The 26,012-nt window shown below is 55.1% G+C and overlaps 2 protein-coding genes across 2 annotated transcripts in view; one reads left to right on the top strand and one right to left on the bottom strand.

The window, feature by feature from the left end:
- Positions 1-430: 430 nt before the first annotated feature.
- STMN3 (stathmin 3) lies at positions 431-9,808 on the bottom strand. The gene is made up of 5 exons (XM_081097376.1): positions 9,488-9,808; positions 3,591-3,686; positions 3,183-3,358; positions 1,742-1,933; positions 431-1,314 (listed from the first exon to the last, which is right to left on the bottom strand). Exons 1-5 carry the CDS (start codon positions 9,504-9,506, stop codon positions 1,255-1,257), a joined length of 543 nt encoding a protein of 180 aa, XP_080953502.1. The 5' UTR covers positions 9,507-9,808; the 3' UTR covers positions 431-1,254.
- Positions 9,809-12,274: 2,466 nt separating this feature from the next.
- RTEL1 (regulator of telomere elongation helicase 1) overlaps positions 12,275-26,012 on the top strand; it is a 47,835-nt gene continuing 34,097 nt past the window's right edge. The window contains exons 1-8 of the mRNA XM_081097361.1: positions 12,275-12,383; positions 13,233-13,492; positions 20,000-20,195; positions 20,529-20,622; positions 21,196-21,277; positions 21,506-21,566; positions 24,432-24,507; positions 25,128-25,212. Coding sequence (XP_080953487.1) covers positions 13,391-13,492; positions 20,000-20,195; positions 20,529-20,622; positions 21,196-21,277; positions 21,506-21,566; positions 24,432-24,507; positions 25,128-25,212 — 696 coding nt within the window. The 5' untranslated portion in view covers positions 12,275-12,383; positions 13,233-13,390. The remainder of the gene's footprint in view (positions 12,384-13,232; positions 13,493-19,999; positions 20,196-20,528; positions 20,623-21,195; positions 21,278-21,505; positions 21,567-24,431; positions 24,508-25,127; positions 25,213-26,012) is intronic.

Genomic DNA, 26,012 nt, shown 5'->3' with positions numbered 1-26,012 from the left:
GTTTCTCTCTCATCGATGTTTCTAACTCTCTATCCCTCTCCCTTCCTCTCTGTAAAAAATCAATAAAAATATTTTTAAAAAAAGTTGGAGAAGTTTTCTCAAAAGTCCTAGTACATCCATAAATAGGTGATTGTGCAGCCACTGAGGTGACACTCGTGGAGATGCAGGCAGAGTGCCGACGTGGCCAGCAGCCACCTGGGCCCCACCCCCTTGCTCCCAGCTCTGAAGGGGAAACGGCTGTCATTCCTGGGAATTGTGTCATTCACACACTCATTTCTTAACATTGCTATTGTCACTAGAACTACTCCTAATTGTGGTAAAACAAGCTTGATCACAGGCTTCCATGGGAGTTGCAGCTCCTTCATACACAGGCTGTAGCTCGAAGCCTATTCCCCACCCACAGACGCAGGACACTGGGACGGTGCAACTGTTTCTTAGACACACAAGTTTGTTTTTTCTTTAATTGCTCATTTGATTTAGTTTTAAGTTCACTTTCACTACAGGATGAGATGGGCGCATTTACACTAGGCTTCCGCTATGAGCTGCCGCAGCTAAAAGAAACTCAGCCTTCAGCTCCCTTTCCACATCCCTCTGGGTCCCACCAAAGCTGCAGGCGGACATTGCTGGGCTCACTCCTCGCTTGTCCCTCCTGGGAGGCTATCTCGATGGGGACGAGGAGGCCTGGGTCCCTACCTCCCCCTAAGCCCCGAGGATCAGCTTCCACCCTGCTCCCTGGCTGGGCCCCCATTCATTTCTGCAGGAAGGAAGCTGGGCGCTGGGGGCTGCAACCACCTGGTATCTGAGGCACTGGCTCTGGGTCCTGCAAGGACTTGTAGTCTGTCCCCTCCTGCTCTCCACCAAGAGGATGGTCAGCAGGGACCCTGCCGCCAGTGCCCAGCGGAGGGGTGGGACTGCCCAGCATAAAGCCCTACATGTTCCTGCCACCACTGCTGGTCACCATCACATCCACTACGAGGACGGCCAAGAGGGGACCCGGCCTGGTGCCTGAACTGAGGGACCTTGTGCCCCAGTCCCACCCCGCCCGAACTCTTCCAAGGAGAGCCTGTGGTGAGCGGCTGCCCCGGGACTGGACAGCTCAGAGTGCGGAAAGAGAAGCATAAAGCTGGGAGTGGGAGGAGAGGGGAGGAGCGGGAACAAAATGTTCATCTAGACAGAGCTGAACAAAACAAAAACAAAACCCGAATGTGTTCTTGTCTCGGCTCAGGATCCAGGCGCTGTGGTGTTCAAAGCCCCTTAGCCGGACATCTCCTCTCGCTGCTCCTTGTTCCTGCGCACCTCCGCGGCATGCAGCTCCTGCGGGGGACGAGGCGGGGGGAGGGGGGCGGCGGTGAGCTGGGGTCCTGCTCCCGCACCCCACCCCACCCTCCGCAGCGTCAGGGCCTCGCCTCATCCTGGGCTGGCCCCAAGCACGGACCCGGCGGTGGAGGCGCTGGTGGTGCATTGGGCAGGAACCCGCCAAAGGATGGGGCTCTTTGGGGACTTCCCTGGCCCCCAACCCAAAGCAGCTCCGCCCGTCTCCTAGCTCACATCTGGATGCGCTGCTTCAGAGCACTTCAAAGGTGACGCCTGTCCGTTCATTACTGCGCTATCGACTGTGTCCCAGCAGGACCAGATGATGGCTCTCCATTCGCCCACTGCTGGAGGTCCCCCCAAATGCCGGGTGAACCCATCCCGCGGCCCCCGCTCTCTGCCTGGGGTCCCGCCCCGCCCGGGCGCGCACCTTCTCGCGCAGCCGCTCGCGCAGCGCCGCCAGGTGCGCCTCGCGGATCTCCTTGCTGAGCTCCATCTTGTGGTTGAGCTTCTCCTCCGCCAGGCGGCTGAAGTTGTTGTTCTCCTCCAGCGCCTTGTGCAGCACCTCCCGCTCGTGCTCGCGCCGCTCCGCCAGCTGCTTCAGCACCTGCGCCTCCTGCGTCTGCGCGGCGCGTTGGAGGGCGTGGAGCGCGCCCGGCTCCGCCCGCAGCCCGGACCCCGCCCCTCCTGCCCCCCGACGCTGCCGTCGGACCCGCCAGGGCCCGTCAACCCCTCCCGCCACCCTGCCCTGCTGCCCTCAAGACACATCTTCGCGGAGCTCACGCCTACACGGCCCTGATTCGAGGAGGGTGACCTCCTTCCTGGTTTGCCTGCCTTCCGGGGACCTGAGCGCTGAAAGCTCCGAGGCCCCAAGACACCTCGTCGTTCTGTCCCTGGCCCCTGGCCACAGAGCGGGCCCCTCCCTGCTAGCCTGCTAGGCCGAGGGCGTCCTAGGCAAGGCAGCCTCCGTTCTTCTCGCTCCAAGCCCAAGCCCGCGGTGCGCTGGGAGAGTGCTGAGGAGCAAAGGGAATCTAAACTTGTGGGCCATCACTGAGCCTTCCTGTCTCTTCCTCAAACCTCTGCCCACTGAGCACAAAGCAGCCTTTGGTGCAGGCCAGGTGCTGAGCTTCCTAAGGTGCTAGGAGTGTGGCCGGCTCCCAGGGATGTGGGGAGAGGCTAAGTTGGAGAGAGGAGCCTGGGCTGCTGATGTCACAGTGTTGGGCCCTGCTGCGGGAGGGGCTGCCCGGTGGCCCCCAAGGACAGCCTGAGCTCCTAGGGGTAATTAGAGCCCTCAGCCTCCCACAGGCCAGTCACTCTGGGTATCTCAGGTCTCACGGGACCTGCTGTGAGGGAGATGGAGCCATTGCCGCTGTCCTGTGAGCTTGGGTACCAGGACACACTCCTGAGAGCAATTCCTCTTCTGTGTGTTTCAGCCTCAGAAGGGCTGGTGTGAGGTGAAGGGGCAGGGAGGGGCCTAGGCTCACTCACCACTTCTCCCAGAACCCTTGAACCCCCAACAGGTCTAGTTGTGCAGCCCCCAGCACATGGAGGCCCTTCCTTCCCACTCCCTTGCCCAGGAGAAGGGTGCCAGTCCAGCCTCACATCCCAGGGCCACCACCAGACCCTCCTGGCCATGGCCAAGGCCCTGCAACAGTGTCTGGTTACTTTCTCCCTCCAGCTGACTGCCGTTGGGGATCCTTCCTCCCCCATCCCATGCTGACCTCTCAGGAGGAGGTCCAGGAAATCATGGGGCTCTCCACCCCAGGCCAACCACCAAGCAGCGGTTTGGAGCACCCTGCACCTTGGGGACCATGTCCATGGCCAGCAAGACCTCCTGGCTACCTTCATCAGACCAGATGTGGGGTCCTTACCTTCCTCCGCTCCTCAGCTGCCTCCAGCCGCTTCTGCAACTCCTCCAGGGAGGTGTCCTTCCTCTTGGGGGGGGAGGAGAGCACAGGGCTCTCCGGTGACAAGTCAGAAGGGGACTTGAGGATGACCTCAAAGCTCTGGCCAGAGGCCCTCTTGTCCAGCTGCTTCACCTCCATGTCTGCAGGGCAAGATCAGACTGGGGCTTCAGGAAGGTCAGCCAAGAGGGGGTGGGTGAAGGGGCTGGTTCCCAGCACACATCCAATTCGAGGCCTGAGCCAGAGGGTGTGGCTGCTCATGGAGGGCCTGCAGGCCTGAGTCCCTAACCAGCCCCTCTCCCCCAAAACCTCTCTCGAGAAGCCAGCCAAGCCAGGGGGTCAAAAGGCCACAGGATGGGGAGTGGGCACACTCACCCCCATACTGGTAGATGGTGTTGGGGTGTGGCTGTGAGTAGAAGCAGGAGCAGATGAGCGACAGCACGGACAGCTCCTTCATCTTCTCCTTGTAGGCTGTGGGTGGGAGGCTGGGTGAGCAGCCCGCCCTCCCCCGCCCCATCTCCCCCCATGGCTCCTCCCCCTGGTGCATCTCTCTGGGAGCCTGTCATCGGGCTCTCTCTACTCCCACATCTGACTCTCTACATCTCTTCTCTCCCTCCCCACCTGCTGTCTTTCCTTGGACATGCCTCCCTGTGGGTCATCTGCATTGTTCTCTCTGATCCTGTCACTCAGCCCTGGTCTGTCAGACTCCCTCTCTGTATTGCTGTGTCTCTGTCTCTTGTTCTTTCTTTGGATCACTCCCTCACTCTGTCTGTGTCTCTGTTCATCCCTCTGTCTTTCTGGCTCTCTATCTGTCACTACCTCTCTTTTTATATTTCTGTGTCTCTGATTCTTTGTCACTGTTGTATTTTCCCAACTCTCACTCCCTCTACCCACCCCCAATACCACTTCCCCTTTTCAGGACTTGCCCCCTGGGGTAGACAACATTAACCACTCAGGACTGGGCTGGCACTGAAGTGGAGCTTGAACACTTGGGTGAAGCCCACAGACTTCCTTATCTCTGCCCCCTCCACTTACCCTGACAGTATTGTGGTCACTCCATTAAACCCGGGCCTCACCAGATGCTCTGGTTGCCCATCTAGGGCCAAAGGGACGGGAGCTGTCCATTCAGCACCACAGCCCACCCTTTAACTTTGCAGAGCCAGTGCCCTCAAGCAGGAGTTATCACCTCCCAGACAGAAAAAGAGTTGAGCCTGAGCCCTGTTGGGAAAGGGGAAGTGCCCATTCTTGGAATGGAAATAATTGAGCTATTTGTGGTGTGTTCATGGCAAGCCAGGCCTCAAAGTAGACACATTAGTCAATCTTGCAAGCCCAATACTATCACCCCACTCAGCCAAGATGACGCTGGGCCCAGGTGACTCCAGTGACTTTCCCAAATCTCCTCAAGCACAGTTCCAGGTGGCCTGTGTTCTTCTCGCCACTCCAGCAAGTCCTGAAGCCTAGGCGGCTCAGAGACCCTTGTGACACCAGAGACATACTCCAGGAGAAGGAGTCTGGCTTCCATGAAGGAAAGGATGCACAGTCCCCTAAGCACTCTCCAAGGGCACACCAACATTTGGACAAGGGTTTAGATAGACAAGAAACTTTCTGATCAAATTTCACACAAGACGCCTGGCCTGCATGGCTCAGTGGTTGAGCGTCGACCTATGACCAAGAGGTCATGGTTCAACCATGCAGGCTTGATCCCCCGTGTGGGGCGTGCAGGAGGCAGCTGATCAAGGATTCTACTCTCTCTCATCATCGATGTTTCTCTCTTTCTCACTCTCCCTTCTCTCTGAAATCAATAAAAATATTTTTTAAAAATTTCACACAAGATGTTTTGAAACTGAGTTAACAGAAAAGTGAGAAGAGTGTTGGTGTTGAAACAGGGCACAGGATAGAAACAATCAGACCCTGGTCTGAGGGAATAGCTAGCTCCTGGGGAGCAGGTCCTCCCACAGCCAGCACAGGGAATGAGGTTATTTGATCAGAATACCCTGATGGCCTAGAGCAGTGGTTCTCAGCCTTCCTAGTGCCGAGACCCTTTAATACAGCGCCTCATGTTGTGGTGACCCCCAATTTCATTGTTACAAATTGAACATAATTTAAGCATAGTGATTAAGCACAAAACAATATGGAATTATATATGTGTTTTCTGATGGTCTTAGGCGACCCCTGTGAAATGGTCGTTCGACCCCCCAAAGGGGTCGCGACCCACAGGTTGAGAACCGCTGGCCTAGACTCTTTTGGAGAGAGCCCCAGAGGCTGTGAGGGGACCACGAAGGATTCCTGGACCTCATCATAGAAAGCCTTGGGCTCCTGGAGGGCATGGGGCAAACGCACCTTACTCATTGTCTCCAGGAGGGTGGTGGGGGCTCAATGGGGATTTCGGTCTGACTTGTCTATTCATGTATCACATGTATGTGTTGTTAAAAGTTCATTTCAAAGAGAAGGCAGAGGGGTACTTCACAGCACATGTGACCAGGCAGAGCGGGCTCACCAGGCACAGCGGTCTGGGAGAGGCTGGGAGTAGCCAGCCCTGAGCTCAGAAGGAAAGAAGGGGAGGGTCTTCGGAGGGGCCTGGATCAGGAGGCACCCCTGGGCCTGGGAGAGAACAGGAAGGAGGGGACTCTGTGTGACCCTGCCAGTGCCTGCCACCCGGCACACGCACTGTCTTCCATCCTGAGCTTTCAGAACCTGTGTGTGGGTGTATGTTACAGGCCAGGAGCCTGGGGCCTCACAGCTGCTCTGGCTCCCCTCTGCCTTGAGCCTGAAATTTTCCCAGGAAAAGGAGCTGCAGATTCATTAAAGAGAAGGAACAAGTTCATGAACAAATGCCAGGGGGTGCTTCCTTTCAGGTCACTGTCACCTCAGCATGGGGGGCGGCTGGCAGCAATTCAGGGAGCAGGACGGGGAGCATGGGCAGGCATGAGCACTGCGTTGTCAGGAGGGAGAAGACAGGGACCGGGGGCTGGAGGCAGGTCAGAGCTCTCACAGGTCACAGCCGTGCCCAGGGGATGAGTGTCCACCTGGGAATGGAGGGACTGTGTCCTACAGCTTCGAACAGGTACACAGCTCAGTGTCTGATGGTCATGGCGATTCCCCAGGTTGGTGTATCCCAGTCCTTTCCAGTCGGCTGATCCTCATGAAGCCAGGCGGGAAGGGACTTGAGAGTGAGCCCTGCTCTGTGGTCCGGCCGCACGCCAGAGGGGACTGGCCAGCACGTGGGGAATTGGAGAACGAGGCCAGCTTAGCCTCATGCAAGACAGGAGGTTACACCTGTATTGTCAGAGCTGGAGGCTTCAAGGTCATGCCTCATTGCAGAGGGGAGAGATAAAGACTCAGACCCATCCAGGACACCCCTCCACAGACACAGCTCAAGCGCAGAAGCCCCTCGAGGTCACAAGGCACCAGGCCTTGTCTCCGCTTCACCAGCACCCTTCTCTTCCCTCCATACCCCTGGCTTCAGGAAGTCATACAAACAAACCTCTGCCATGACCTGGATTGATTTCATCTCCCTCTTCCTCTTCATATCAAATGTTAAATTTGATAAAATGCATATTGGGCTTTGGATGGCTAGATCCCAGATGAGCAAGATTTAGAAGGCACCAGATCAGCACGTAGCCACATGGTAACAACAACACCAGTGCCTATGGAGGGGAAAATCCCACCCATTCTCCCAACTGACCCTCAAGACCAGCCAGCCAGGCAGACACCTTTGTCAGCCTCATTTGTACAGAGGAAAAGGAGGCCCAGAGAGGGCAAGTGGCCCACCCAAAGTCACACAGCATGCCAGGATCGGAGCCTGGTCACAAGCCCAGGTCTCTGATGGCACTTTCCTGTTGGGAGCCTCATGGGGAGAACTGGGAGGCCAGGTGTCCCACAGATGCCCACTCACCCCTAGAAGGGCCCTGGGGGCTGCTGCTAACTGTTCCCCAACAGGTGGAACTTGTTGCCACCAAGCTGCCCCTCTCTAACCTGTCAGAGTTGCCTCCAACAGTGCCAGGAGCCCAACATGGGGGGACTTGGTGTAATCACCTTTCTCTGGGCAGGAAACTGGGAAATGTGGCCACCACGGTCACACTACTTGACATGGAGGGGCATTCTCCTCTTGCCAGGCATCAGGCCACGCGCCTGTCCTGAAATCTCTCATTCGACCCTCAGAACAAGCCTAGGGGAGGTGCTGTCATTGTCATCCCCCCAGATGGGAATGGAGGCCCAGGAGCTCAGTAGCAGGCAGGAGACCTCACACCTGAGGACCTGTATCAGGCGGAGTGAGCAGGAGCCTGCAAGCCTGTGAGAGCCGTGTGCCTGAGACGGGCACTGGCCAGGAGAGGCGGCCGTGGGGGCCGGGGATGGGAGCTTTCTGTCTGCACAGGAAGAGAAAGCTACGACCAACCTTGTGGCGGCCGCGAGGCCCCTGCAGATGACAACTCCTCACCCTGGTCACCGGGACCAGGCAGAGCCACCAGTGAGTGTGAGCAGGAAGCCAGCAATGTCTTTCACAGAGAAGCCACAGCTGGAGTTCACTTAGCCCGATTTTGGTCACACTGACTGGGGGCCTCACCAGAGGGGCCTCACGCAACCCCCTCTGGGCCAGGCTGCCCTGCTCTCTAGTGCTGAAGGCTGGAGGTGCTGGTGGTGAGCGCACCTGTAGCTACACTCTATCAAGGGTGGCGCTGACGGCAGAACAGGAAAGCCTCCGCCAGGGACCAAGCAAGGGTCAGCGGTGCCCCAACATCTGGCAACGAGAAAGGGCTGGGGTCAGGGGGCTCTGGGGTCAGAGGGTGTCTGTGCACAGCTCTGACAGCCATGGAAGGTGAGGTTTTTCAGCTGCTGACCTGTCAGATGGAGGGGGAGGAGGCCTATTGAGCAGGGTTTTCACCACTAAGGTGGGTGAGCGAGAGAAAACGCTGAAAAGTGCTCCCCACAAGAGGCTGCCATGGTCCGCCCGCAGGCTCAAGGAGGAGCAGGACCAGGGCCCCTCAGGTCAGCTCTCTGGCCACCCGCCCTGGCTGGAGGAGGGACTCTTTCTGCCCAAAGCTGGTCCCCAATCTCCATGCAAGTCAGCGAGAAGCAGGTGCGGAGGAAGCCTAGAGGGACCCGACCCCCAGACGGCGTGGGAGGCGAGTGCTCAGGGACACACACTCCTCCCACGGGTCACCTGGGCACCGGAGTCGCAGGCCGAGGGCCGGGGTGGAGGCCGGGCCCACGCGGGTGGGCGGAGCTCTGAAGAGAATCCTGTCCGCGGGGGGAGCCGAGCCAGGACCTCGGGCGGCCCCCAGGGTGGAGGGAAGGGTGGCGGGAGTGCGGGTCCTGGTCCGAGAGGGAAACAGGGCGGAAGTGGGGCGGCCCGCCCCCGCGGGTCCCCGCCGAGTGCCAAGAGGGAGCTGGTCCCGGGGCTGCTGGTCCGAGCAGACTGCTCTGGGGAGAGCGAGCCCCGCTTCCTCGCTCCTGGGGGCCCCTGGCAGTTCCCCCGCGTCTGGCAAGTGCCCAGCGGCCACCCCACCACGCCCGGTGCCCGCCCCTCCGCCGAGCTCCGCGCGGGCGTGGGCAGGAAGGCGGGAGAGGGAGGCCGGGCCCGCGCCGGGAAGACTCGGAGCGGCGGCAGCCCCTCCCTCTCCAAACCCGCTGCGCAAAGGGCGGTGCCCCCCCCCCCCCCGCCCCGCGGTGGCACGTGTCGCAGAGGGGGGTCCCCGCGAAGGCAGCGGCGAGGGGAGGGGGAGCGATGCGAGGTCCGAGCGCCGCCCCTCTGGGTTCCAGCGGGTCGCCTCCAGCCCCCTCCCCGCCCCCCCTGTCGGAGCTCTCCGTTGGCGCCGGAAGGGCTGGGCCCCGCGGGTCCTGGACCCGGCCTCCCACAAAGGGCCCCCTCTTCCCCTCCCCACCCCGCCTTTCGCGAAGGCGCAGTTCACCAGGGTCTGCGCTCGCCGGGCACCTCGGGGGACCTGGTCCGCACCCGCAAGGGCGCCCACCTCCTGGGACCCCCCCCCCCCCGCTGCCAGGCCTGGTACCGCGACGCCCTCGCCCAGGCCGTTCCCCGGGCCACACCCGCCAGACCCGAGTCGCAATCTCTTGGGGCACGGGGTCGCCCCAACCCGGGACCTCTGAACCCCGGTTCCTGCGGATTCGGCCCGGCCGCGCCCTGCGTCCTTGCGGTGCTTGGGTCCGAGATGAGAAAACAGAGTCCACAACTGGCCCCAGCATCAGGCGAAGCGAGACAATGGCCTCCGCTGAGACCCGCTGCAGTCCCGGGAAGCCCCGGGCAAGGCGCCTACCGGACATGGTGCTGGCCATGGTGCTGGCGGCGGGTGCTGCGGAGGCCGGGAGGCGCGGGCGCGGCTGGAGCTGCGGCGGGCGAATGCTGCAGAGCCGGCAGGGGAGGGAGGTGGAGGGAGGCGGCGCGTGGCGGGGAGAGAGGGAGGGGGAGAGGGAGGCAAGAGGGAGGGAGGGAGAGAGAACTGGAGCCTGGCTATGGCAGGGGCTGCAGGCGTCAGAGAAAGAGGGGTGAGTGAGGGGAGGAGGGAGGGATGCAGGAAGGGAAGAGCCCAGTCAGATGCGGGCAGAGTGCTGCAAACAGATGCCCATCCTCCATGCTCACCGCTCACCGCAGGGACTCGCTGGTCCCAGCTTGGCTTTGTGTAGGCTTGGGGGGATGGTGAAGACAGCCCCCATTCCTCAGGGTAAGCCCAACAGGAGGGGATCGCCCTATGTGAGGGTGGGGTCAGAGAGCTCTTCATGGAGGCTGCTGGCACCTTTTGTGTGCCCAGGCCTGTGCTGAGGGGAAAGTGTGCCCTGGACGTGGGTGGGGCTGATGTGGAGGCCGAGAGAGGCATTCCAGAGGACGGGCAGGTTCTGAGGCAGAGCCGAGGGTAAGTGGGGCAATGACCAAGGGCCTGGGACAAGGGCTTCAAAGCAAGATCTAGGTGGGTTCCAAACAGGCTTCTGACGGCCCCTCGCTGTGGCTGAGCGAGTTCTGACCCTCCAGCTTCCACTTCTCAGGGGCAAGATGAGACAGTGACTCTAGTTCTCAGGTGACAGGACAAATGTGCACACTTGTGAGTGGGTGGGTGTTCTGCCCCCTCCCCTTCCCCCCGCCGCCCAGGCTCAGGGTTCTAGTTGATTCCCACAAAGGGAGATCCTTGCAGGGATGGGAGGCCTTTTTCTGCAGTGACCACCTCGCCTCACTTTGGGACTAGAAAGTCAGACAAATGGACTGTCATTCCCATTTCAGAGACAGAGTCACCAAGGCTGAGAGCAGTGCTTACTCCATAAGCAATTAAGTCCCAGGGCCAGGAATAAAACTCTGGGAAAATCCGGGAACCTGCAGAGAGATGAGGTAGGCTCAGAAAGGTGAAAGTCAGGGACAAACCTAAGGATCAAAGTCAGCCAGGAGGGGGCCCAACAGGTGTATATTACAAACACACCTTGATATGCACACGGAGCAAGGAGCAAGTGTGTGACTGGTTAACATCTGTCCTGTGGGCCACATGGGGTTTGGTCCCCTGTGGGAGTCTCACAAAGCTTGCCAAAGCAGACAACCAGTTCAAGTTTCTTGGCTGATCAAGGTCCCTGTGGCTCTGAGCAGGGCTTGCTCTGTCAGCCTTGTTTCCCTTTCCTCCCTGAGGCTTGTAAGCTGCTGGCTTCGGGCAACCTACTAACCACCTGTGCTTTCTTCCCTCACCTGTGAGGTGTGCACAGCAGAAGAATTTATCTTAGAGGTCATTAGCACAAACACACCGCTGCCTGCATGGAGAGTTCTGAAGCCTGTGGCTGGTAAGCATTAAGCAAGGGCGTGGCCAGAGCTCCTCATCTTCTCCAAGCTTCCTGCTTAGAGGCCAAGGTAGACACTCTACAGTCCCCTCATCGGAACAGGTGGTGTGGGTGGATGCCAGCTTGTGTCCTGGATTTCCCAAGCATGATCTCACACATCAGCATGGACACACATGTGACATAAATGTGCCATTGGCGGAAAACATCTGGACATTAATGAGCCCATGAGGAGCTCTGAAGTCAGCATTGCCAGTGGCCTGTGGGCTATCAGTGCAGCGTCGATTTCTTCCTGGTGTCTTTGGGACATGCTGGGTTGCCTAGACCAGTATCTCTGACCACACAGAGCTGTGGTGATCCCTGGGGCCCCATGTTGACTGCCAGTTGGTGCTAGATGCTGGGAATTCAGAGGGGCCCACCCTAACCAGTGGTGGACATTGACCGGAAAAATGGCTAAACCCAGGGGACAGTAAAGGAGGAGCTGGTAAGGCTCCCAGGAGCCAGGCCACGGCAAGGGGCCGCCATTTGCAGACTTAAGGAGAGTGAGTGTGTTGTAGAGACTGAAAAAACCCAAGCGATGCTTAGAGAAATGGAGTTATACATCTTTATTACGCCAGCAGTCTCAGAGGAGTTGCCTCCAAAGTCTGAGCAAACCAATATGGTGGAAGCTCTTCTTTTATCTCCTTTGGTTTGTCCCCCAAATATGGATGGGACTTCCAGACCTTTCGTAGGCTTTGCAAAAAGCCCCGTGTGTTGGGATGGGGGCCTTGAGACCATACCTAAGGGCCTGGCCTGGCGCCAGCGCTGATAACCCCCTCCGGGAGTTGAACACTGTTCATGGTTTATGGCCTCTGTAAAATGTGAGCATTTAGGTAACAGGTCTTGCAAGACCAGATTGTGGAGAAAGGGGCAGTGACTTAATTATAGGTTATCAAGAACGTACATTAGGTGACTGCACAGATTCAGATTGCTAGCCCCCTCCCCCGCCCCCAAACATTGAAATTAGCTTTTTGGCCTTCTCAATTGGTTTAGACTCCAGTCTTAAAGAGTTCTGGTTGTTCAGGCAACCAAGGTAGCTTGGCCCAGGGAAGGATAGTGGAATGGAGGCCATGGTGGAGTTGACATCGAGGGAGGGCACGGGCGGGACCCCAGGTTTCTTCCCGCGGGCGATGGAGTGTCCCTCCCTGAGCTTAGGGTCAAAGAAAGGCAGGTGGGGCTTGAAACCAAGCTTCAAGCCCACAGGCATCACAGAACCTTCAATTGGAGAACGGTTTCCGCTGGGAGCTCAATGCAACGGACCGGAAGTGGGAGCAGAAGTGACGTAAAGTGACGCTACGCACCTCGGCGCGCGAAGTCCGAACTGGCAGACGGCGGAGCACGTGCCGGTGCCCCGGACTAACTGGGGTGAATTCTTGGGACCCTTGGTCGTGGAAGGCTTCCGCAGAGACTAGTGGGCCGAGAGGCGCGGAGACCCTGGAACTGGTACTTTTAGTCGAGTGGCGGCTTCCGAAACTACAGCTCCCGGCAGGTCCCGCGCTGCCTTCAGGCCCGCGCGTAGGCTATTTGGCCGCGCTGCATTCTGGGATTGGTAGTTTTCCTGCGCTCTTGGGCTTTGGGCGCCGTTCTTGGCGGAACCGGTCCTGTGGCTGTGGTTTCCTTGTGGCCGGGCCCTGCAGCAAGGGCGGGCACTCAGTGTTTAGGTAAATGCCGGCATCCAGGCGAAACTGAGGCCTAGAGAAGTTGAGTGACTTGCTGGGGACCACACGGATTCGCCTCCCAGCTTAGAGCCGGCACACATGGGCTTTCGTTACACGTAGTTGCCCACCAGAGAGAGATGGGGCGTAGCTCCGGGCCAGGGGAGCAGAAGGTTGGGAGACACAGGGGCAGGAGCTTCAGACCGGCCCAGGCTGGGATGGGACGCTGCTAGGATTTGGCCTCTCAAGCTCTGGTGGAAGGAAGTGAATTATTATTGCAGGTGGAGCGTGTGGAACCGTGCCCTACTTCTGCTCCTTTAGTCTGAGAGCCTGGCCGCCTTTCAGAGCAGCGTGGAGTTGTGTGAGGCAGAAGGACAAGGCCGGGCTGATGCTAGGTTCTTCACCTTCCAGCTCCTTGTGATAGGATGTCACAGGCGTGCCGCAGGACCTTGTCCCTGGGGGTAGGGGTGTGGGGTGGGGGCTGCCTGAGATGACTTAAGTGGCCTGGCCTCCAAAAAAGCTGACTACCAACAGTCTTGTCCCCATTTCTGTGCCATAGGAATTCCCTGGAAAACTGCGTCATGTCCCAGTGCCACAGGCTGGCATCCCTTACCTGGAGTGGCTGAGACCCTGAGATGTACAGAGTGGGTTTTGTCTCACAGACCTGCACAGCCTGCATGTCAGCCAACCTCGGAGCCCTCCTGAAAACAGGCCATTATGCCCAAGATAATCCTGAGTGGGGTGACCGTGGATTTCCCCTTCCAGCCATACAAATGCCAGGAGGAGTACATGGCCAAAGTCCTGGAGTGTCTGCAGAAGGTAAAGCTTTGTACCTGGGGGATGGGTCAACGTGGGCGTGGGCAGAACTTCAGCAAAGACCCGACATAGTCCACGGCCTATTCACCGTGGCCAGTCCTACTGCGTGAAAGGCACCTTCCGGACATGGGGTTCAGTAAGTAGGGCCGATGTTCTAGGTGGGATAAGAGACAATAAACAAGGAACAAGAAAAGATCATTAGTGATGAGTGCTGTGAAGAAAAGACAAAAGGTATAGGCTTCTGAGGAGGCCTCCTGAGGGGATGATGTTTGAGCTGAGGCCCAGTGAGCAGCCAGCCATTTGAGGATCCAGAGGGCCTGTTTCCACATAGAGGGATAGAGGGTCAGCCGGTGCCCAGTCCTCACTGTGGAAGGTCTTTAAGCCTCGGGGGAGTGCAAGGAGGGAGGAGGATGCAGGTTGCATTCCGTTACGTTTCTTCGCGTGCCCTCTTCCCTGCTCGAGCCCCACCCCTGAGGGCTGCCTGACCTGGGCTCCAGGCTGCTCTTTTTTTTTTTTTCCAAAGTAGTTTATACACTTTCTTTTATTTTTTTAATTGTTTTATTGCTTAAAGTATTACACAGAGTATTATATATGTCCCCCTTTTTTTCCCCCTTAACCGCCCCCCAGCCTCCCATGCTCCCCAGTGTCTTGTGTCTATTGGTTATGCTCATATGCATGCATGCAAGTCCTTCAGTTGATCACTTACCCCCCTCCCATCCCCCAACCCTCCCCAACCTTCCCACTGTAGTTTGACAGTCTGTTTGATGTTGCTCTGCCTCTGTATCTATTTTTGCTCATCAGTTTATAATGGTTTTAATTATCCATAAATGAGTGAGATCATGTAGTATTTTTCTTTCACTGACTGGCTTACTTCACTTAGCATAATGCTCTCCAGTTCCATCCATGCCGTCGCAAATGGTAAGAATTTTTACAGCAGCATAGTATTCCATTGTGTAGATGTACCACAGTTTTCTAATCCATTCATCTGCTGATGGGCACTTAGGCTGTTTCCAGATCTTAGCTATGGTGAATTGTGCTGCTATGAAATAGGGGTGCATATATCCTTTCTGATTGGTGTTTCTGGTTTCTTGGGATATATTCCTGGAAGTGGGATCACTGGGTCAAATGGGAGTTCCATTTTTAACTTTTTGAGGAAACTCCATACTGTCTTCCATAGTGGCTGTAGCAGTCTGCATTCCCACCAGCAGGGCATGAGTGTTCCTTTTTCTCCACATCCTCTCCAGCACTGTCGTTTGTTGATTTGTTGATGATAGCCATTCTGACAGGTGTGAGATGGTGCCTCATTGTTGTTTTGATTTGCATCTCTTGGATGATTAGTGACTTTGAGCAAGTTTTCATATGTCTCTTGGCTTTCTGAATGTCCTTTTTTGAAAGGTGTCTATTTAGGTCCTTTGCCCATTTTTTGATTGGATTGTTTATCTTCCTTTTGTTAAGTTGTATGAGTTCCCTGTAAATGTTGGAGATTAAACCCTTATCGGTGATAACATTGGCAAATATGTTCTCCCATGCAATGGGCTTTCTTGTTGTTTTGTTGATGGTTTCTTTTGCTGTGCAGAAGCTTTTTATTTTGATATAGTCTCATTTGTTTATTTCTCTTTAGTTTCCAAAGCCCTAGGTGCTGTATCAGTGAGGAAATTGCTTCGGCATATGTCTGAGATTTTGTTGCCTTTGGATTCCTCTAGTATTTTTATGGTTTCCCATCTTACATTTAAGTCCTTTATCCATTTTGAGTTTATTTTTGTGTATGGTGTAAGGTGGTGGTCTAGTTTCATTTTTTTGCATGTATCTGTCCAATTTTCCCAACACCATATATTGAAGAGACTGTCTTGACTCCATTGTATGTTCTTGCCTTCTTTGTCAAATATTAATTGAGCATATTGGTTCAGGTCCATTTCTGGGCTCTCTATTCTATCCCATTGATCTGTATGTCTGTCCTTGTGCCAGTACCAGGCAGTTTTGAGAACAGTGGTTTTGTAATGCAGCTTGATATCTGGTATTGAGATCCCACCTACTTTGTTCTTCTTTCTCAGGATTGCTGCAGCTATCCGGGGTCTTTTTTTTTTATTCCAGATGAATTTTTGGAGAGTTCATTCTAGATCTGTGAAATATGCCGTTGGTATTTTAATGGGAAGTGCGTTGAATTTATAAATTGCTTTGGGTAGTATGGACATTTTAATGATGTTGATTCTACCGATCCAAGAACATGATATGTTCTTCCACCTGTTTATGTCTTCCTCTGTCTCTTTTTTTGACGTCCTGTAGTTTTCTGAGTAGAGGTTTTTTACCTCTTTAGTTAAGTTTATTCCTAGGTATCTTAATTTTTTTGGTGCGATGGTAAACAGGATTGCTCTTTTAGGCTCACTTTCTGTAAGTTCACTATTGGTGTATAGAAATGCCATAGATTTCTTGGCATTAATTTTGTATCCTGCTACATTGCCAAATTCATGTATTAAGTCTAATAGTTTTTTGATGGAGTCTTTAGGGTTTTTTATGTATAATATCATGTCATCTGCGAATAAGGACAGTTTTACTTCTTCTTTTCCAATTTGGATGCCTTTTATTTCTTCTTCTTGTATAATTGCAATGGCTAATACTTCCAGTACTATGTTGAACAGGAGTGGTGAGAGTGGGCATCCCTGTCTTGTTCCTGTTCTTAGGGGAAATGGTTTTAGTGTTTGTCCATTGAGTATGATGTTGGCTGTGGGCTTGTCATATAAGGCTTTTATTATGTTGAGGTATGATCCTTCTACTCCCACCTTGCTGAGAGTTTTTATCAGAAATGGGTGTTGGATTTTGTCAAATGCTTTTTCTGCATCAATTGATATGACCATGTGGTTTTTTTCTTTCAGTTTGTTTATGTGATGTATCACGTTTATTGATTTGCGGATATTGTACCATCCTTGCATCCCTGGGATAAATCCTACTTGGTCATGGTGAATGGTCTTTATGATGTACTGCTGGATCCGATTTGCTAAGATTTTGTTGAGAATTTTGGCATCTATGTTCCTGAGGGATATTGGCCTGTAATTCTCTTTCATTGTGTTGTCTTTCCCTGGTTTTGGTATTAGGGTGACGCTGGCTTCATAGAATGAGCTTGGAAGTGTTCCTTCCTCTTGAATTTTTTGTAGTAGTCTGAGGAGGATAGGTTTTAGTTTTTCCTTGAATGTTTGCTAAAACTCCCCTGTGAAGCCGTCTGGCCCTGGGCTTTTGTTTGCTGGAAGCTTGTTGGTGACTGCTTCAATTTCTTCCATAGTTATTGGCCTATGGAGATTTTTAGATTCTTCCTGATTGAGTTTTGGAATGTTGTATTTTTCTAGGAATATGTCCATTTCCTTCAGGTTGTCTAGTTTGTTGGAGTAGAGTTGTCCATAGTATTTTTTAGCAATCATTTGTATTTCTGTGGGGTCTGTTGTTATTTTGGCTCTATCGTTTCTGGTTTTGTTTATTTGGGTCCTCTCTCTTTGTTTCTTGGTGATTCTGGCTAGAGGTTCATCAATCTTGTTTATCCTTTCAAAGAACCAGCTCTTGGTTTCGTAGATTTTATGTATTGGTTTTTTTTTTGGTCTCTATGCCATTTATTTCTGCTCTAATCTTTATTATCTCCTTCCTTCTGCTCACTCTGGGGCTTTCTTGTTGCTCTCTTTCTGATTCTTTGAGATGTAGAGTTAGGTGATTTACTATCATTTTTTCTTGTTTTTTGAGGTAGGCCTGTAGGGCTATAAACTTCCCTCTCAGGACTGCTTTCGTTGTGTCCCATAGGTTTTGGATTGTTGTGTTTTCATTGTCATTGGTTTCCACGATGTTTTTAATTTCTTCTTTGATCTCATTGGTAACCCAATCAATATTTAATAACATGCTATTCAGCTTCTGAGTGTTTTTGAGTATTTTGGGTTGTTTTTATTGTAGTTTATTTCTAATATTATGCCGTTGTGATCTGAGAAGATGCTTGGTATGATTTCAATCTTCTTGAATTTGGGGAGACTTTGCTTGTGACCCAATATGTGGTCTATTTTTGAAAATGTCCCATGTGCACTTGAGAAGAACGTATATTCTGTGGCTTTGGGGTGAAATGTCTGAAGATGTCAATTAAGTTCATCTGATCTAGTGAGTCATTTAGGATTGCTGTTTCTTTGCTGATTGTTTGTCTAGAGGATTTATCCACTGATGTCAGTGGTGTATTAAAATCCCCTACTATGATTGTATTGTTATCGATCTCTCCCTTGATATCTTCCAGGAGTTTTTTCTATGTATTTGGGTGCTCCTGCATTGGGTGCATATATGTTTATCAGGGTTATATCTTCTTGTTGTATTGATCCCTTTAGTATTATGAAGTGGCCTTCCTTATCTCTTGTTATGGCCTTCACTTTGAGGTCTATTTTGTGCAATATAAGTATTGCTACCCCAGCTTTTTTTTCATTTCCATTTGCCTGAAAGATGTTTTTTCATCCCTTCACTTTCAGCATGTGTGAGTTGCTTATTCTGAAGTGGGTCTCTTGTAGACAGCAAATATATGGGTCATGTTGTTTTATCCATTCAGCCACTTGATGTCTTTTGATTGGAGCATTTAGTCCATTTACGTTTAAAGTTATTATTGAAAGGTACTTGTTTGTAGCCATTTCTATTTTTTGTGCTTGTTTTCTTTCTTAGCTTTTTATTTCTTCTTTTTACACCAGTCCCTTTAGCATTTCTTGCATTGCTGGCTTGATGGTGATAAACTCCCTTAACCTTTTTTTGTCTGTGAAGCTTCTTATTTCCCCTTCAATTTTGAATGATAGCCTTGCTGGATAGAGTATTCTTGGATTCAGTCCTTTGTTTTGCATCACTTGGTAAATTTCCGTCCATTCTTTTCTGGTCTGATGTGTTTCAGTTGAGAAATCATTTGATAATCTAATGGGAGATCCCTTGTATGTAACTTTCCGTGCCTCTCTTGCAGCCTTTAAGATTCTCTCTTTGTCTTGAACATTTGCCATGGTAATTATGATGTGTCTTGGTGTGGGTCTTTTCAGGTTCATCTTGTTTGGGACTCTCCGTGCTTGTGTGACTTTTTTCTTCCCCACCTCAGGGAAGTTTTCTGATATTATTTCTTCCAATAGGTTTTCTAACCCTTTTTCCTCTTTCTGTTGTTCTGGCACCCCTATTATTCGTATGTTGTTTCGTTTCATGTTGTCGCATAGCTCCCTTAGGCTCTCCTCCTGTCTTTTAATTTTTTTTCTCCAATTGCAGTTCAGTTTGGGTGTGTTTTGCTTCCCTGTCTTCTGATTTCACTAATTTGGTCCTCCGCTTCTCCTAGTCTGTTGTTGAAACTTTCAATGGTGTTTTTTATTGCAGCTATATCACTCTTCATTTCTTCTTGGTTCTTACATAAGTTATTGATTTTTTCATCCATTTCTTTTTGGTTCTTACATAAGTTGTTGATTTTTTCATCTGTTTCTTCTTGATTCTTGCGTAAGTTGTTGATTTTTTCCTCCATCCGGTTTATGCACTCTAGGACCCTTCATCTGAATTCTTTTTCTGACATGTTGCATGCCTCTGATTCACTTAGCTGCTTTTCTGGCGAGTCCTCTTCTTTCCTTTGGGGGTTTCTTTGTCTACCCGTGTTTGATCTCACCGACATATCTACATGTTGAGTTGTTCAGGGCCTGCTCCTTGGGTCGCAGTGGCTCCTCGGGCTGTGGTTGCTCCTCGGGCGGTTGTGGTAGCAACTGCTCCTCAGTTGGCAGCAGCTCCTCTGGTGGGTGCTGTTCACAGCTGTGGTGGCTCCTCTGGCTGGTGGGGGGGAGGCTTCACACACAGCTGCTGTTCCTCAGACACAGGGTGTGCTGATCACGAGGCTGCTGTTCCTTGGATGGGGGCGGACTACACATGCAGTTGCTACTCCTTGAACTGGGGCGGACTGCTCACGTGGCTGCTGTTCCTTGGATTGGGGCTGGCTGCACGCTGCTGTTGTTCCTCTGATGTGGTGGGCTTTCTGTGGGGCTACTGCTCCTTGGACTTGGACAGGTTGATTGCAAGTCTGTTGCTCCTCGGATGGGGGTGGGCTGCTTGCACGGCTGCTGCTCTTTGAACAGGAGTGTCCAGGCTGCTCTTGAGCAGACGCTCGTGGCGAGGAACCTGGCACAGCTTTGCCTTCCTGTCGTCCAGGTTTCCCGCTCAAGCTCCCATCTGAGAGCTAGTTAGTCCACCAGGTTCCGTCCAATGTGAAAGCCTGGATCCAGAATCGCAGAACAAGCTCCTGTTTTGAGACGTGGCACCTAATTAGTCACCTTGCTCTTTATATGAGGCTGGAAAATGCTCTGCGTATTGTTTGCTAACCAGGGCCGTCCTGACCTCATGGTCTGAGAGTGGAAGTAGTCCTATGGGATTTTCCACAGTCCCGTGTCCCTTGGGACTTTTGCCACCTGGTAGGTGCGCTCTGCCTGAGCAGAGCTGCAGGCCTGTCTCAGGTGGGTAGTGTGGCCTGCCTCACCTCACCCCTGCTTTCCTATTCAGAAAGTGAACGGCGTCCTGGAGAGCCCCACGGGCACAGGGAAGACCCTGTGCCTGCTCTGCAGCACGCTGGCCTGGCGGGAGCACCTCCGTGATGCCATCTCCGCCCGCAAGATTGCTGAGAGGACCCAAGGGGATCTCTTCCTCGATCGCCCCTTGTCTTCCTGGGGGAATGCTGCTTCAGAGGGAGACGCCACAGGTCAGCCCCTGGCCTGACCTCCCGCACGGATGCAGGGATGGAAGGAAGGGGGGAAGGGACGGAGTGGACAGGTGAGGCCCTTGAGTGCAGTGAGCAGGCAGTGTTGTAGCTGCCACGTCACTTCTTGCCATCCTGGCTGCAAACTAGGGTCAGAGCCTTACAGCTGTATTAGGACATTGCAGATGCCCACCTCACCCATTCCTGGTATGATACCAGGTATTTGACATTTAGCTGTCTGAAGTGCTGAGCTGGCTTAGTGCCCCTGGGTTAACAGCACATGAGAGCGCTGTCTCATGGAGCCATGCCCTGTTCTGCTTCCTTGTGCCTGGGCAGCTTGCTACGCGGACATCCCAAAGGTCATTTACGCCTCCAGGACCCACTCGCAGCTCACACAGGTCATCAGCGAGCTTCGGAACACGTCCTACCGGTGGGTCAGGCAGCGTTCACCCTGCCACAGAACTAGGGGGGGAATGGCCTCAACGCGGTGGTTGACAGTGTTGTGCCCCGACCGAGCCTGAGGGCATGCTGTGCTCCGTGCATACTTGGGTGGTCTCCGATGCCCACTGCTTGTGAGAAAGCAGCTCTGACTGCATGTTGACCTTGGTCTACACCCTGAGCTCCTTGCAGGCGCTGCCGTGTTAGCTGTGGTGTGGCCATCGCAGCTGCACCTGTGAGGGGAGGAGGCTCTGCCCAGGTCCAGCAGCAGAGCTGCAGGAGTCTTGTTGCCCCACTTGCCTCCCTGTGAGTGAGCACGTGGGTGCTGTCAAGTCTCCTTCCTTCTGCCAGTCCCAGTCTGGGCTTCTGGATTCTTGCTCACCCCGGCCCCTTGGAGAAAGCCCCTCCCAAGCCTGGGATATTCTGGCCATGGCCACTCCCTCTGGCTGCCTACTTGAACCAGGTTTCCTGGTGCTCCCATATGTACCCACACAGCTCAGGCTGTTGGGCAGCACTGTGGGCTATTGCTCTGTCATTCTTGGGCCCCACGATTCTCTCTTCCCAGGCCCAGGGTGTGTGTGCTGGGCTCCCGGGAGCAGCTGTGTATCCACCCCGAGGTGAAGAAGCAGGAGAGTAACCACATGCAGGTGGGCTCCTGGGCCGCCCGCTTGTCCTCTCTGGTTGTGCGAGGTGGTGCTGCGGCTCTCAGAGCCCTCGCTGTGCCCCAGGGTGGGGGATAGAGGATGAAGAACTGGCTGGGTGGAGCTGCCTGGAACAGGGCTCCCACCATCAGCAGCAGACTCATTGGCCAGCCCAGTGCTCTGCCCTTTCTTGGCCGTCACGCAAGCTGGGATCACATGTCCTTTCCCTCCCAGATCCACCTGTGCCGCAAGAAGGTGGCGAGTCGCTCCTGTCATTTCTACAACAACGTAGAAGGTAAGAGGGGCCGGGGGCTGCTCCTGCAGATTGTCAGCACACAGCAGCGGGGAGGAGAGCACGTGCAGCCTTGGGGCTGGGCTCGGGGCTCACAGCCTGATCGCTCTTGCCCCTTGGAACTCAGCTTGGTGAGGCAGGTGCCCGGCATTTGCTCCTAACTGGAGACTTCTGCTGGGTCGCATGCAGATGAACCACATGTGGGCCTGAGGCTGCCATCTCAGAAAGGCGTGCTGGCAAGGCTGGTCCCCCGTGTCCCCACCACCCCTGATAGGAGGGGCTCCTTGAGTGTAAACTGTTGGCAAACAATGTGGGTTTTGCTGAGCATCCACTTCCCTCTGGGAGTCTGGCGCTGGGTGACCCCAGGAAAAAGCCTAGGCACCGGGTGCCTGGTGGGTTTCCCGGGCATGGCATTCCTCAGTCTGCCGCAGCTCATTCTGGGGGAGGTGGCGGGGAGGGTTCTGGAAACTGTGTCTGGGCTCCCGGACCCCTCCGCGTACTTCTCCCTTTGGGGGAGTTTGCAGTGTGTCCTTTCCCTGCGATGTGTCACAGCGTGGGTGTGGCCTCTCGAGTCCCAGCAACATCTCCAGCCTGTGTGCTGTGAGGTGAATGCTTCATGCAGAGATGAGTGCAGCGATGAGCCCAGGGCTGGTGGCAGCAGCCTGCCTTGGCGCGGCTTGGTGTGTGTGACGGAGGTGCTGGTGGCCTGGCAAGCCCGTCTCCTGTTGCTGACTTTGCTGCCCAGAGTGCAGGGGTCAGCACCAGTACCCTCGCCTCCACATCTGTTTCTCCACTGGGGCTGCCCCTCCTGTCTGTCGGGCTTCTTCCAGAGGTGGTGGCAGGACAGCCTCTGGAGTGGCCTCCAGTTTCCTGTCTGTGGTCAGGGCTCTATGGCGTGGGGGGCAGGGCAAGGTCAAGCTTCCCTCTGTTTCCTGCTTCAGGGGTGAAATTCAAACCCTAACCCAGAGGTGACATGGGCTCAGAGCACTCTCCAGGCATTAGCGGCCACCGTCTGTCCAGGTGTGGAGTGCCCAGTGTGTGGGCCTTGCTGGAAGAGGGTCAGGACAGCACTGCTCCCAGAGGCCTGTGCCGGAGGCCCCCACATCCCCAGCCGATGTCCCTGTGCCCTGCCTCTTGGAGTGACGGGTGGAGTGTGTGCCCAATGTGGGCATGGGCTCAGGCCTTCCTCGGCGTCTTCTGCAGAGCTTGGCCTGAAACTTGGACCCAAGCTCCTGGAACTCGCTCCTCACCCGATTTTGTTTGCAGGTTTGGGGTCTGTGGTGGCAGTGAGGACACTGGGGAAGGCAGTGAAGGGGCATGGCCCAGTGGAGTGCAGCCTGCCCTGCTGCCTGCGGCTCCTCGGGCTGTGGGTGTTACTGCGCGGGCCTGTGGGTGGTGCCGCGCGGGCCTGTGGGTGGTGCCGCGCGGGGCTGTGGGTGTTGCCGCACGGTAGGCGTTCTTCCCCTTTGTTTGGTGCACCCTCTGCTCGTAGCCCGCCCGCCTCAGTCCAGCCTCGTGTGGGCCCTGGCACTGTACCCATCAAGGTCGGTGGAGCTTTCCCCCAGGGCTGCCTCCCTGTCCACATCATCCCCGGTAAAGGAGGCAGGTGCAGGTTCCATTGCCAGAGCCTTGAGCAGCACTGGGTGGGGACCACTCTAGCCAGCCACCTTTCCCGGCTGCTGTGGGTCAGCTCACCCTCTCTGCTGGCCTAGCCTTCACCTGCTGGGTCCTTCACCTGCGCTGCCCCCCATCTCCCTGGAGGGTCCCTGAGCAGGGAGGGGAGGAGGTCAGAAGGGGTGGGGACTGAGGGGAACTTTCTGCTCACGGCAGAGGCAGTGCCAGCTTGGTTTGTGCTGGCCGGTGGGCTGCGGCCCCATCCCCACTGCCCCAGGTTCTGCGTGGCAGGCAAGGGATGCCGCCCCAGCTGGCCTGCTGGCTCTGGGCTTCATGTCTCCTCCTTGGTCCCCAGCCCACCTGCTCTGCCTGGGTCTTGCCGCCTGTGCTGTTGGGTCTACTCACCATAAACGTGAGGGTCCTTGCTGTGGCTCAGCCTCCCCTGCCCCTGCCCATGGGATGTGAGGGTTTCTCCAGCAGCTGCGCAGCCCTTGGAAGGGAGAGAGAAGTGGGGAGAGGCCAGGGGTCCTGGGAGGAGGGGAGGTTTGTGTGGGAGGAAGGAGAGATGCAGAGCTGGAACCTGTCCAGCCTGCATTGGGGTGAGGGGCACATGTAGTGTTTCCTCACCAGTCAGCCTGGGGTGCCCTCCCTGCTCCCTCCTCATCAGGTCGCTGAGCTGGTGGCTGGCCTGCCACCCAGCACTGCGGATTGCTGATCGGTTGCTATGGCGCTGTGGAGTGGATGGCTCTTCCTCCTCCCCCTCGCCTGCTGTTCCTGGGGACACTTTGGGGTTGTGTCACTGATGAAGGCCCCGTGTGTTCTGGCCTCTGCACTTTAGGGCTGGCCTGATACCTGCCACAGGAGGGCCGTGAGCCAGGGGTTGTTTCCACATATGGCTGTCCCGAGACTCTGGGTGTTTGTCACAGACCTCTGATCCTGCCAGCCAGGGCCCTGGCCTCCCTGGGTTAGAGTCGTTCCCAGCAGATTCCTTTGCCCCAGGTTGGGAGGCTGGGGTGCAGAGCAGGGCTCCCACGGGGTCACTTCAGGTTCAGAACCCTTCCTGGGAGCCCTGAGACCCATCGGTCAAGGATTCTCTGCAGTGAGACTCCAGGTGGCTGGGCACCCCAGTCCTGCCCGGAAGGATCGTCTTGGGGTGACCACACCTTCTGCCCGCTTCGTAGGAGCTATTCCATCCTGAGGTCAGGGGACTCAGAGGACCAAAGGGTGTGTGCTTACTCCTGTCTGTGTCCCCAGAAAAGAGCCTAGAGCAGGACCTGGCCACCCCCATCCTGGACATCGAGGACCTGGTCAAGAGTGGGAACAGGCACAAGTAAGTCCCTCCCTTCAGGTCGCATTTGCACAGCCTTCCAGGCTGGGACCTCCCGCCGCCTGCAGACACACACGTTTCTTTTCTTTCCTGTTTCATCTTTTAATCATGAAACTTAACAGTTGTTCAGTATAAAAAACATGAACGATTCGGAGGAATAGAGAGAGAAATGGAACTGCCCTCCTTCCCTGCACTCAGCCTGCTAGTGACTGCTGGGGAGCGGACCGCCCACTGTGCTCCTGTGGTGTGGATTTGGGGGGCCAAGGGGCATGGTGCTGACCCTCCTGCCTTGGGCTCAGCCCTCCACTGGACACTTACCTGCCGCTTCTGTGATCGTCGCTGGAAACTTCTGAGCATCAGGGCTCCATGCTGTGATGAGACAGGACTGTTTGTTTCTGTGTCCCTCACCAGTCTACTCAGAACAGGGTTGGGGTTTTCTTGTTTTTGTAAGTTTATAAATAGGTGATCCACTCCCAGAGTTGAACACATGTTCCACTTCCCCCACCCCCATGCCCATCAGAGGATGCAGCATCCAGCCCAGCCTCAGACTGTGGCCCAGGGTTGCTGATGCATGTCCTGAACCCCCAGCCGTGTGAGGCTCATGTCCTCCCCCTGTGCCCCAGGCTGTGCCCATACTACCTGTCCCGGAATCTGAAGCAGCAGGCTGACATCATCTTCATGCCCTACAACTACTTGCTGGATGCCAAGGTAAGGCCTCAGCCTTGTAGGATGATTCCTGACCCCAGGTGTCCCTGGACTTGTGAGGGGCTGTCTAGCCTTTGCTGGTTCAGCTTCTGGGGCTAGAGATTCGCTCAGACCAGCAGATGTGTGGGAGGACCTGGTGTCGCACACTGGTCAGGGTTCACTGTGACCAGCTCTAAGCAGCTGGCTGGGCAGCAAGGAGACCGCAGGGCTGCAGCTGGACCGTCCCTGCCCTCGTCTGGCAGTCAGTTTTAGCCCCGGACTGGAGTGTCACCGTGTTTGGCCTTTGGGGTGCTATGTCCTCCTGTTTTAATGCAGGGGCATCGCATCACACTCCCCTGTGTCCAGCGGCTGATGCTCCATGTCGTGGAAGCACCGTCGATGTGCCCTGTGCTGCAGCATCGACTGGGCCCCAGGGATCATGCTGACAGCGCCCTTTGCCAGGCACAGGTCTCGGTGCGGGGAGGCAGCTAGCAGGAAAGCCAGCCTGTGGGCTCTGACTTCCTGCAGAGTCTGCATGGGAGCTGGTGGTGCATGAGGGCCATGGCCTCAGGAACAGCAGCCCGAGCCGCTGCTGAAGCGGGTGCTGGAGAGGGTGCAGGGGAGGAGCAGGAGCCCCGCGAGGCCGGACTCTGGAGCAGAGAGTGGTGGTTTGCCGAGGATTGTGCGTGATTCTCCTAAGTCTTGCTTTTAACCTGGAGACTGGGCCTGGGCACCCAAAGGCAGTGATACCTCAGCTGACTTCCTGGATGTAATGATCTCAGAGCAGGGCAGTTCTGACAAAGAGGCTGGTGGAGCTCCCACTC

The sequence above is a fragment of the Myotis nattereri genome (assembly GCF_964212035.1).
Source record: "Myotis nattereri genome assembly, chromosome: 8".
In the NCBI taxonomy this organism is placed as follows: Eukaryota; Metazoa; Chordata; class Mammalia; order Chiroptera; family Vespertilionidae; genus Myotis; species Myotis nattereri.
This window is presented reverse-complemented; position numbering and strand designations above follow the sequence as displayed.

Excerpts from the sequence above, each read along its gene's own strand:
- STMN3 (XM_081097376.1), bottom strand. Across the intron at positions 1,934-3,182 it reads CAGCTGAGGAGCGGAGGAAG|ACGCAGGAGGCGCAGGTGCT; the intron begins GTAAGGACCCCA and ends CGCGCCGCGCAG. Across the intron at positions 1,315-1,741 it reads GCGAGCGGCTGCGCGAGAAG|GAGCTGCATGCCGCGGAGGT; the intron begins GTGCGCGCCCGG and ends CGTCCCCCGCAG.